Source organism: Hemitrygon akajei, chromosome 17 (assembly GCF_048418815.1).
Source record: "Hemitrygon akajei chromosome 17, sHemAka1.3, whole genome shotgun sequence".
NCBI lineage: Eukaryota > Metazoa > Chordata > Chondrichthyes > Myliobatiformes > Dasyatidae > Hemitrygon > Hemitrygon akajei.
The window spans coordinates 1,154,007-1,167,156 of record NC_133140.1 but is presented as its reverse complement, the minus strand read 5'-3'; the positions used below and the strand labels follow the sequence as shown (position 1 = coordinate 1,167,156).

Genomic DNA, 13,150 nt, shown 5'->3' with positions numbered 1-13,150 from the left:
GAGGATAGCGAGATGAAGAATAAAGGACAGGTGGGGACTACACGGTTCCAGAATATTAAGTGTGTAGTAGAGAAAGGTGAGGCGGAACAAGTGATAAGGAGGACACATGTACAGAGGGATGGTCTGACGGAACATGGAGTTAAATGTGCAGAAAGAATAACTAAATTTAGGAAGGACAACAAAATTCAAGGGGCATATAGCCTGATGGGAGTTTCGGGAGCTGGATTAAGCACAATAGGCAGCGATTTAAACAGAGAGAGGAGAAATGGGCTAAAAATTCTACATCTGAATGCACGAAGTGTCAGAAATAAGGCGGATGAGCTTGAAGCTCAGGTGCGAATGGGTAACTATGATGTTTTTGGGATAACGGAGACATGGCTGCAGGGAGATCAGACCTGGGAAATGAATGTTCAAGGGTATACGTGCTATCGTAGGGACAGAAATGTGGGCAGAGGGGGTGGGGTGGCCCTGTTGGTGAGGAATGAGATTCAGTCCTTTGCAAAGGGGGACATAGGATCAGGAGAAGTAGAGTCTGTGTGGATAGAACTGAGGAACAGTAAGGGCAAAAAGACCCTAATGGGTGTTGTCTACAGGCCACCAAACAGTAGCATGGATATTGGGTGCAAGTTGAATAGGGAGTTAACATTGGCATGTGGCAAAGGTAATGTCGCAGTAGTTATGGGGGATTTCAACATGCAGGTGAACTGGGAGAATCAGGTTGGTGCTGGACCCCAGGATAGGGAGTTTGTAGAGTGCCTACGGGATGCATTCTTGGAACAGCTTGTACGAGAGCCAACCAGGGACAAGGCTATTCTGGATTTAGTGTTGTGTAATGAACAGGATTTGATAAGCGATCTTGAAGTAAAGGAGCCATTAGGAGGTAGTGATCATAATATGATAAGTTTTTTTCTGCAATTTGAGAAGGATAAGGGCAGATCGGAAGTGTTAGTGTTGCAGTTGAACAAAGGAGACTATGGAGCCATGAGGGAGGAGCTGGTCAAAGTTAAATGAACTGATATCCTAGCAGAAAAGACAGTGGAACAGCAATGGCAGGTATTCTTGGGAATAATGCACAAGGTGCAAAATCAGTTCATCCCCCGGAGAAGGAAGGATTCAAAGGGGGGAAAGAGGCCACAGTGGTTGACAAAGGAAGTCAGAGATTGCATAGCATTTAAAAAAAAAGTATGACAGAGCTAAGTGAGTGGGTAGACAGATGATTGGGAAATTTTTAAGGAACAACAGAACTTAACTAAAAAGGCAATACGGGGAGAAAAAATGAGGTACGAACGCAAGCTAGCCAGGAATATAAAGGAGGATAGCAAAAGCTTTTTTAGGTATGTGAAGAGAAAGAAGATAGTTAAGAACAATGTTGGGCCCTTGAAGAATGAATTGGGTGAAATTGTTATGGGAAACAGAGAAATGGCAGAAGAATTTAATAAGTACTTTAGATCTGTCTTCACTAGGGAAGACACAAGCAATCTCCCAGATGTATGGATGGGCCAAGGACATAGGGTAACAGAGGAAATGAAACAGATTGACATTAGAAAGGAAATGGTGATGAGTAGACTGATGGGACTGAAGGCTAACAAATCCCCAGGTCCAGATGCTCTGCATCCTAGGGTACTAAAGGAGGTAGCTCTGGAAATTGCGAATGCATTGGTAATCATTTTCCAATGTTCCTTAGATTCAGGATCAGTTCCTGAGGATTGGAGAATGGCTAATGTTATCCCACTTTTTAAGAAAGGAGGGAGGGAGAAAACAGAGAATGATCATCCTGTCAGCCTAACATCAGTAATGGGGAAGATGCTAGAGTCCATTATTAAAGATGAAATAGTGGCATATCTAGATAGCAGTGATAGGATTGGGCCGAGCCAGCATGGATTTACCAAGGGCAAATCATGCTTGACTAATCTATTGGAGTTTTTCGAGGATGTAACCAGGAAGTTAGACAAGGGAGATCCAGTGGATGTAGTGTACCTTGATTTTCAGAAGGCATTTGATAAGGTCCCACATAGGAGATTGGCGGGTAAAATCAGAGCTCATGGTATTGGGGGGAAGATATTGACATGGATAGAAAACTGGTTGGCAGATAGAAAGCAAAGGGTAACAGTGAATGGGTTTTTCTCGGAATGGCAGGTGGTGACTAGTGGGGTGCCACAGGGCTCGGAATTGGGACCACAGCTGTTTACGATTTACATCAACGATTTAGATGAAGGCATTGAGAATAACATCAGCAAGTTTGCTGATGATACTAAGCTGGGTGTTAGTGTGACATGTGATGAGGATGTTAGGAGAATTCAGGGTAACTTGGATAGGCTGGGTGAGTGGGCAGATACTTGGCAGATGACGTTTAATGTGAATAAGTGTGAGGTTATCCACTTTGGGAGTAAGAACAGGAAGGCAGATTATTATCTGAACAGTGTAGAGTTCGGTAAGGGAGAAATACAAAGAGATCTAGGAGTCCTTGTTCATCAGTCACTGAAGGTGAATGAGCAAGTGCAGCAGGCAGTGAAGAAGGCTAATGGAATGTTGGCCTTTATTACAAAGGGAATTGAGTACAAGAGCAAGGAAATCCTTTTGCATTTGTACAGGACCCTGGTGAGACCACACCTGGAGTATTGTGTACAGTTTTGGTCTCCAGGGTTAAGGAAGGACATCCTGGCTGTAGAGGAAGTGCAGCATAGATTCATGAGGTTAATTCCTGGGATGTCCGGACTGTCTTACGCAGAGAGGTTAGAGAGACTGGGCTTGTACACACTGGAATTAAGGAGATTGAGAGGGGATCTGATTGCAACATATAAGATTATTAAGGGATTGGACAAGATTGAGGCAGGAAATATGTTCCAGATGCTGGGAGAGTCCAGTACCAGAGGGCATGGTTTGAGAATAAGGGGTAGGTCATTTAGGACAGAGTTAAGGAAAAACTTCTTCTCCCAGAGAGTTGTGGGGGTCTGGAATGCACTGCCTCGGAAGGCAGTGGAGGCCAATTCTCTGGATGCTTTCAAGAAGGAGCTAGATAGGTATCTTATGGATAGGGGAATCAAGGGATATGGGGACAAGGCAGGAACCGGGTATTGATAGTAGATGATCAGCCATGATCTCAGAATGGCGGTGCAGGCTCAAAGGGCCGAATGGTCTACTTCTGCACCTATTGTCTATTGTCTATTTCAAAGAAGGCTGGACAAAGGCTTGGAGCTCTGTGGAAAGTAGCATCCAAACTAAACAAAGAGGGCAGAGCCACGGTTTACAAAGCCCAGGTACAAAGTATCATGAAGTATGCCTGCTTATCATGGATGAATGCCTCACAGACTGTCCTCAGCCAGCTTGATTCCATTCACAGAAAGGCTCTCAGGATTATAGGTGTAGATGAAGCCACAGCTCGTGAGAAGCTAGCCATCAGTAGCTTACACCACAGACGACAGGTTGCTGCAGCTACTGTGCTATACAAAATGCACACCAGCCACAGCCCTACAGACCTTCACGCCATGCTGCCTTCATCTTACGAGAGACGGCGCACCACACGATCAAGTTCATCTATGCCTGCTCATGCTGTTTCTGTGCCTGATGCCAGAACCTACACACTGGACAGAAGCTTCCTTCACTGTGCTATCAGAATTTGGAACAGCCTTCCAGATGCTGTGGTTGGAAACATCTGCGACGATGGGGTCCAAGCCTTCAAGAGTCGAGTGAACAAACACCTATCGTGTCTGGGAAGGAAGTCACAAACTTCTTCATAAGCTATCATGAAGGGGACCAGGATGGCAATGCTTGGTTATGGGCAGGTAGGGTTAATACCTGACTTTCAAAAGCACTTGTGAGATCAAGTGCTCCTGTCACATTTTGTCACCCTGTAACCTTATCCTTCAATCTCTCTGAATTATGGAGGACAGCATGTGTATAAATGTCTCTCTCCAGCAGACTTCATCATGATCATCATGACTCCAGTATTTCTACTATATTTTAAAGTTTCTTTATTGTACGTATGATTTTTTTTGTGTTCTATCGCTGAGCAGCAGCGAACCATCTGATTGGCCTATCAGAGTTCTCTTTGGGAACTAGTTGACTTGATCAGCATTTCTGATCTGGCTATTGTTCACGATTGCACTTAATAATAAATAAAATAAATAAATACTGGCATTGAAGGGAGTGCAGAGAAGGTTCACCAGGTTAATTCCAGAGATGGGGGTTAGCCTATGAGGAGAAATTAGGTCGCTTGGGATTGTACTCGCCAGAATTCAGAAGAATGAAAGGAGATCTTATAGAACAATATAAAATATAAAAGAATAGGCAGGAAAGTTGTTTCTACTGGTAAGTGAAACTATAGCTGGGGGCATAACCTCAAGATTTGGAGGAATAGATTTTGGACAGAGATGAGGAGAAACCGCTTTTCCCAGAGCAGAATGAATCTGTGCGATTTTCTGCCCAGGGAAGCTACCTTATTAAATACATTGAAGACAGTGCTAGGCAGATTTTTGTATAGTAAAGGAATTAAGGGTTATTGGGAAATGGCAAATCGGTGACTCCATGGCTAGATTGCCTTCTCCTGCTCCTATTTCTTATGCTCTTATGTACTTATTATATGTACAGGTTATTCCATATGAAACAACTCTAAACTAGCCTAATTTCTGCTCAGAATCATTTATATTTTCTAACCTGTCATCATCCTCAGTAAGCAAGGCAGATTCCTGAATGGAAGCTTCATCTGTGAGTTTTGTTTGATCGTTGCTTTCATTTGTTTTCAGCTGCTCTGTTTCTGTTCCTCTTCTGCAGACAGGTGAACTGCTAGGAACAAGCAAGTAGGTATTGAGGCAATATAAATGCCACATGGAATTACTGTAAACAGTTAAAATCTATTCCATTGGTCAACCAGTCTATCACCCAGTTTAAGCATGATTAAACTGAAGCCCTTTTCAAGCCAAAACTGCACATTCACCCTCCCCACCAAAAACAATCTCAGCTACTTTAGTTATGCTGAGGAGGACAATCTACCAGGGGAAGAGACATTAACCGAGTCTCTGGCATTAAGACTGTCCTGTGCCTCAGCAGAACCGAGAGGTGAAGAGGACTGCAGTGTTGATAGGAGATTCCATAGTCAGAGTAAAAGAGATGAGATTCTGTGGGTATGAAAGACACCTAGATGGTTTGTTTCCTCCCAGGTGTCTCAGATCGGGTCCATGGCATTCTCAAGGGCAAAGGTGAGCAACCAGAAGTCCTGGCGCACACTGGCACTAGTGACATAGGTGGACGAGATGAGGAAGTCCTGAAGAGAGATTTTATGGAGCAAGGTAGAAAGCTGAAAAACAGGATATCCAGGGGAGTGATCTCTGGATTACCAGTGAGGTAAGAATACGATGATTTGGCAGGTGAATGCATGACTGAGGAACTAGTGCAGGAGGGTGGGGTTCAGATTTATGAATCATTAGGATCTCTACAGGGGAAGGCACGACCTGTACAAAAGGGTCGGGTTACATCTGAAACCAATATACTTGCAGGCAGGTTTACTACAGTTGATCAAGTTAATTTGGCAGGGGAACAGGAACCAGAGTGATAGTGCTGAGGATGGGATACTTGGTTTGCAACCAAAGGCAATGTGTAGAGAAGAAGTCATCTCTCTGACACAGTGGTGTGAAGAAAAGAACTTCTCCCTCAATGTTGCAAAAACAAGGAAGCTGGTTGTGGATTACAGGAGGAATGGAGCTGGGTTAACCCCTATTGACATCAATGGATATGGGGTTGAGAGAGTGAAAAGGTTTAAGTTCCTCAGCATCCACATCACTGAGGATCTCACATGATCTATACACACTAGCTGTGCGGTGAAAAAGGCACAACAGCGTCTCTTTCACTTCAGATGGTTGAGGAAGTTTGGTATGGGCCCCCAAATCCTCAGAACCTTCTACAGGGGCACAATGAGAGCATCTTGATTGGCTGCATTATTGCCTAGTATGGGAACTGTACCTCCCTTTACAGCAGAGAGTGGTGCAGACAGCCCAGTGCATCTGTAGTTGTGAACCTCCCATGATTCAGGATATTTACAGAGACAGATGTGTAAAAAGGGCCCACATGATCACTGGGGACCCGAGTCACCCCAACCACAATTTATTCCAGCTGCTACCATCCGGGAAACGGTACCGCAGCATAAAAACCAGGACCAACAGGCTTCAGGACAGCTTCTTCCACCAGACCATCAGAATGATTAACTCATGCTGACTTGAGTGTACTCTATATTACACTGACTGTTCTATTTATTATAAATTATTATAAATTACTGTGATTGCAAATTGCACATTTAGATGGAGATGTAACGTAAAGATTTTTACTCATGTATGTGAAGGATGTAAGAAGTAAAGTCAACATAAAGGACACTGCAGATGCTGTGGTCAAATCAAGATGTACAAAAAAGCTGGATGAACTCAGCAGGTCAGAAAGGTGAACCCCCATCCTACTTTCACTCTGTCTCCTCTTCCAGCTGCCTATCACATCTCTCATGATTCTACCTTCTTCTACTACCCATAGTGCTTTCCCCTTACATTCCTTCTTCACCTCTCCGGCCTATCCCCTCCCTGCTTCCCCTCCCCCACCCCTTGATCTTTCCTCTGATTGGTTTTTCACCTGGCGCCTACCAGCCTTCTCCTTCCCACCCTCCCCCCACCTTCTTTATCGGACCCCTGCCCCCTCCCTCTTTAGTCCTGACGAAGGGTCTCAGCCCGAAACGTTGACTACTCCTTTTAACGGATGCTGCCCGACCTGCTGAGTTCATCCAGCTTTTTTGTACGTCAAGAAGTAAAGTCAGTCCAGTTCAAGACTGAACAATGTTAGTGAGTGAATGGAGCAGGTTCCTGTGGCAATCAGCCAGACAGAGCAGAACGTTTGGAATTAGCTGAAGTGAATTCAGTTTTGAACCTTGTACAGCAAAGTGCACTGAGTTAGTATTTTGGATGAAAGAGCACACGAAAGGGCAAAAGCTTAGTCACAAGCACATGAAATATGAATCTTGAAGAAGTATCTTGTCAACCAACATACACAAAAAAACTGGAGGAACTCAACAGGCCAGGCAGCATCTATGGAAAAAAAGAATAGTCGACATTTCAAGTCAAGCCAAGTCAAGTCACTTTTATTGTCATTTCGACCATAACTGCTGGTACAGTGCATAGTAAAAATGAGACATTTTTCAGGACCATGGTGTTACATGACACAGTACAAAAACTAGACTGAACTACGTAAAAAAACCCAAAAAAAACAACTACGCTAGAATACAGACCTATCCAGGACTGCATAAAGTGCACAAAACAGTGTAGGCAATACAATAAATAATAAACAGGACAATTGGGGAGTAAGGTGTCAGTCCAGGCTCTGGGTATTGAGGAGTCTGATAGCTTGGGGGAAGAAACTGTTACATAGTCTGGTCGTGACAGCCCGAATGCTTTGATGCCTTTTCCCAGATGACAGGAGGGAGAAGAGTTTGTATGAGGGGTGTGTGGGGTCCTTCATAATGCTGTTTGCTTTTCGGATGCAGCATGTAGTGTAAATGTCCATGATGGCGGGAAGCGAGACCCCGATGATCTTCTCAGCAGATCTCATTATCCGCTGCAGGGTCTTGCGATCCGAGATGGTACAATTTCCGAACCAGGCAGTGATGCAGCTGCTCAGGATGCTCTCAATGCAACCCCTGTAGAATATGATAAGGATGGGAGGTGGGAGATGGACTTTTCTCAGCCTTCGTAGAAAGTAGCGACACTGCTGGGCTTTCTTTGCTATGAAGCTGGTGTTGAGGAACCAGGTGAGATTCTCCACCAGGTGAACACCAAGAAATTTGGTGAACACCGAGGAGCCGTCGATGTTCAGCGGGAGTGGTCGCTCCATGCCCTCCTGAAGTCAATAACCATCTCTTTTGTTTTGTTCACATTCAGAGACAGGTTGTTGGCTTTGCACCAGTCCGTTAGCCACTGCACCTCCTCTCTGTAAGCTGACTTGTCATTCTTGCTGATGAGACCTACCACGGTCATGTCATCGGCGAACTTGATGATGTGTTGCAGCACAGTCGTGGGTCAGGTCCTGCCAAAGGGTTTCAGCCCGAAAAGTCGACTATACTTTTTTCCATTGATGCTCTCTAGTCTGCTGAGTTCCTCCAGCACTTTGTGTGTGTTGCTCAGATTTTCTCTTGTTTGTGAATAAGTTTCTATTCACAGTTTTGAATATATACTTATTCAATTGTGGGGTTATGGGATTAGAATATCATTAGCAATGCCTGTAATTGCTGTCCATTCAGAACTGCAATAGATAAGGAGGTGATGAGTTTCTCTTTAGGCTGGTATAGTCGTTTAGGTGAGTGGATTCCCACAGTCAGTAGGAAACTCCAAACTATAGATCTAACAGTCATGAAGGATGACGTTGGTGATGTTCCCAAGCTCGGGCTGCCCTTGTGCTTTGTGGAGTAAGTTTTGTGAAAGCAGCTTTGGACTGTTGCTTGGTTACTTGATGGAAATGCACTTCAAATTTATTCACTTGCTCCTGAAGGAGTGACTTTGCTACATTTGGATCTAGTTTGACTCAATCCTACATGCTGCGAAGTCCAACTAATTTTACTCTTAAAGTAGATGTTTAGAATGGTTTACAAGTCATCTGACAGCGCAATTACTCTGGCCCGCAGTTACATACCGGTTACACCTGAATGACAATACAACACTCCAACACCACTTCTTGACTCTGATAAGTATTTAAATTCAATCACTGAATAAATTCAATTCCATTCTTTTTTAAAGATAAGTGAAATCTTACCCTGGATTATAAATCTAGGCTTCTAAATTCAATGTTTCAAGCAACCTAGTATAGCCTCCCCACAGATTTGGCACTATGGTTGTTACTACTGGTCAGAAATAACTGGGCTAAGTGTTATGATATGGACGCAACCGTGACAACTTCCGGGTTTAGACACTCTGACACTCCAGAATATGAATAGTTGGCATGGCCCCCTTAAAGATTCAGATCAGCCCCACTAATTGGTGGTGATGTTTTGGTGCCAGGATTTTAATATTTAAAGAGCACCTGAACTAAGGTTTGGTGTTCGATTGTCAGCTCTACTTTGATTTTCATCTAGTGTCTAGTTTAAAACCCTGCTTTCATTTCAGTCTCACATCATGTTTCAGCTCTAGCCTTGGATACTCCAGCTCTCTAACCACCCTCGCCTACGTCTCTTGTCACAGTACAATTCAGCCTAACATGGACTCAGCAGGGTATCGGAGCCTCTCATCAGCTGTAGAAAGCAACAGTGAGAAAACTTCAAGACAGAGCCAGGAGATTCACAACCTTCAGGTCGCCAAGCACCAATTGTTGTTAGGAGGAAGCCAGAATCACTCTGTGGAGTAAGTCCATCTTCTGACCCAACAGAAATTCAGCGTTGACCAGGGCTCTTGCCACGTCTTCCTCAATCAGTGTTCATTGGTGTTTGAAATGCAGCCATCCAGTTCCCATGGAGTGCGGAAAGGAGGCCTTCATCATCGCTTTCCTGACCAGGAGAGACTTGGCCTGGGCCACCGTGCATTGGGAATAGAGGTCAGAGATCTGTTCTGATTCAGAAGAATTCAATAAATGCCATCATCCCACTGGAGGTAACAGAGCCTCAGACCATCTGATGAAGATGTATTAGGATAGTCGGTCAACAGCCAACAATATTAGTAAGGTTCGGACTTTGGCCGAAAAGTGTGGCTGGCATGAGAAGGCCTTGACCGCTCTGTACCACTATGGACTCTAAGGTAAATTAAAGGATGCCCTTGACTTGGAAGAACCGGCAGAGGACTTAGAGGCTTGATTGTTTGAAAGTGTGACTATCTCAGGTGGTTGAAGAGGGCTAGCCTACGCCTGGCCTCAATGCATCACAGATCCAATTCGTCAGATATTAACCAGCCCATCTCCTGCACCAGATCCTGTTGAGCCAATGCAAATCGGCTGCACAAGACTCTCCACTGATGAGAGATTCCAGCGTTGGAGTCAAGGTTGCTGCTATTACTGTGGGGAAGCAGGATACCTATAAGTCGAAGCTGCTGCCATCAGGAGAACTACTAAGACCGTCCAGTGTCAGGAGGACTATGACATTAGAAGCCAGTACTCCCAATCCTACTGATTCTGGTGTTGTGCTGAAGGTGGAGATCTCCTGGGGAAGGAACCAGCGAGAGGTGAAGGCCTTTGTGGACTCTGGAGCAGCTGGTAATTTCCTGGACCTGGAGACTGCCCACTGGCTCAAAATACCTCTCAGGAGTTGAGGAAGCCCATGCCAACAACTGCTCTAGATGGTTGTCCTCTTGGGCCCAGGCAGATCCTACTGCAGATATCGGTTTTGTGAATGAGAATGGGGAACATGCAGAGGACATTTGTTTCCATATAATCAATTCTCCTTACATACCCTTAATCCTTGGGCACCCTTGGTTGTCCGAACATAGCTCTTCCATGAACTAGAAGGAAGGAAAAGTCATTGCATGGTCAAGATGTTGCAAGAGGGAATGTTTTCGGTTTGGAGTTCCAATCCCCAGACTCTCCTGAGGCCAGTAGCCGATGTGGACGCAGACTTTTGCTTGTGGTAACTTGGGGCCTTTGGGAGACCTGGTCCGGCCTCCAAGGGCAGACAAGCCAGCTCCAGTCAGTACGACAGTGCAAGTCCCAACACCATCTAGTCGGGGGTGTGCTGGAACTGGAGAGAGAGGGTCTCTAGTTCAGGGGCAAGCCAAAAGGCCTGCCAATGAGATGCCCAAACAATCTGGAGCCGTGGCAGCAAAGCCTATGGGAATCAGTCACCAGGTCCCATCTAAGGGAAAGGCTCCTAAACGTTGATCCTTGGAGTCTAGTCCTAGGAGTGCAAAGATAATTTGTAGCACCTCCCTGCCATCATCTGAGGATACAAATGAAGATTTGGTCTCTCTTTCAACAAAAGACTCCAGTGAACTCTGAGATTTGTGGAATCACTCCCATTACCTAAAGAGCCTCAGGTGTCATTTTTGGAGGATTTAGTAGCAACACCCAAGCTGGTCAAGATCTCTTCCATCTACAAGGATTAGAAAGGGGCCTTCACCAAGAGAAAGGCCTTGATTCTTGCACCTCACCAACCCTCTGACAGTGCAATAGGTCTACTGCCAGATACTTGTCCTTCATGGGGTTGATAATAGGTGCTCTCAAGCCTGGAGAGAAGGACTATGGAGTACAAAAAGGAGGCTCTTGCCATGGGATTCATTCAACTCTCCACATCATCGTACAGTGCAGGCTTCTTCTTTGTACAGAAAAAGGACAGGAGCTTGTGGCCATGCATTGATTATAGAGGGCTGAATCAAACAATGGCCACTTATGAACACTGCCTTCAAGATTCTCTAAGGGGCAAGACTTGCGGAGTGTGTGCAATCTGGTCCGCATAAAGGAGGGTAACAAGTGGATGACAGCATTCAACACACCGACAGGGCACTATGAGTATCGGGTCATGTCCTTCGGCCTTGCAAACGTGCCAGCAATTCTCCAGGCCTTTATAAATGACAGCTTTGGGATGCTCTCCATAAGTATGCCTTCGTCTACTGAGATGGCATCCTAATTTTCCCAAAGTCCATGGAGGAGCACGTCGTTCATGTCAGAGATATCTTAGAGAGGCTTCTAGATCACAGATGTAATGTCAAGCTGGAAAAATCCAAATTTCACATAACCATCATTTCATTTTGGAGTTATATCATCTCTAATGACAGTCTCAAAATGGACCTAGTAAGACACAGTCTCTGACTGGCCACAACTATCCAATGTGAAACAAGTTCAACCATTGCTGGGATTTGCCAACTTTTACAGAAAGTTCATCAGGAGCTTCAGCTCAGTAGCATCTGCACTGACATCACTAATGAAGAGATCCACGGGCTCTTTTGCTTGGATTGTTGCAGAACTCAAACACCAGTTCACGACAGCCACCGTTTTGGTTTCACCTAACCCGGACCTTCCCTCATTGTGGAGGTGGACACCTCGGAAGTCGGAGAGCATGCAGTGTTGTCTCAACACATGCCTTCAGACAATAAACTATATCCGTGTGCATTCTTCTACAGGTGGCTATCCTTGGCAGAGGTGAACTATGACATCAGAAATAGAGAGCTGTTTGCAGTCAAGTTGGCACTGGAGGAATGGCATCACAGGCTTGAGAGGCCTAAGAACCCTTTTATTGTATGGACAGACCACAAAAACCTGGTTTATATTCAATAAGCCAAAAGACTGAATTCCAGGCAGGCCAGGTGGTCTCTTTTCTTTAACCAGTTCAATTTTGCTTTGACCTATCGACCGGGATCAAAGAATCAAAAATCAGATGCCTTGTTTTGTCAGTTAGACAAACCCAAAAGAGAGAATCAACACGTACAAACAAGCTGGATGAACTCAGCAGGTCCGGCAGCATATAAGCTAAGGTGATAGCACCAATTTGTTGGAGAATTGACACACTTGTTTACAAGGCCAGGTGTGAGGAGATATTCCCAAGGCCGGTCTGTTCATCCCAAGTTTTGTCAAGTTTAAGTTACTTCAAAGGGGGTACACATTTAGAATGACCACTTGCCCAGGTGTTGTCAGGACCTTCTAGTTCAATAAGAGAAGATACTGGTGGCCTGGAATGGCTAAAGAGGTCTGACAATATGTGTGGGCATGCAAGGAGTCTGTCTGCAATAAGAAGCCCCACACCCAACATCAAGGGTTCCTTCATCCTCTACCTGTTCCAAACAGACCACAGGCACAGATCTGCATGGATTTTGTCATAGGCTTAAGTCATCATGGTAATTGTAGATTGCTTTTCAAAAGCCTGCAAATTCATTGTGTTGGACAAACTACCATCAGTGGCAAAGACTGCTGAGATCACCTACTTCGTCTTCAGGACCCATGGATTTCTGGTAGACGGTGTATCGGTTTGGGGTCCACAATCCGCTTCATGTTTTTGTAGGATGTTCTGTACACTGATCAGGGTGACAGCAAGTCTTTCCTCTTGGTTTCGTCTCACAGTCCTATGACCAGACAGAGTGGGTTAACCAGGACATGGAACGAACCCTGAGATGCCTGGTCACAGACAAACAAGATGAATAGTGTGCCCATTTGATGTGGGCAGAAGTCACCTACAAAACTTTACAGTATTTTCCACATGAAGTGTCCCCATTTGAAT

At 44.9% G+C, this 13,150-nt stretch overlaps 1 protein-coding gene across 1 annotated transcript in view; it reads right to left on the bottom strand.

The window, feature by feature from the left end:
- LOC140740438 (hydrocephalus-inducing protein-like) overlaps positions 1–13,150 on the bottom strand; it is a 579,330-nt gene that overhangs the window by 467,278 nt on the left and 98,902 nt on the right. The window contains exon 8 of the mRNA XM_073069569.1: positions 4,654–4,782. Within this exon, the coding sequence (XP_072925670.1) occupies positions 4,654–4,782 (129 nt within the window). The remainder of the gene's footprint in view (positions 1–4,653; positions 4,783–13,150) is intronic.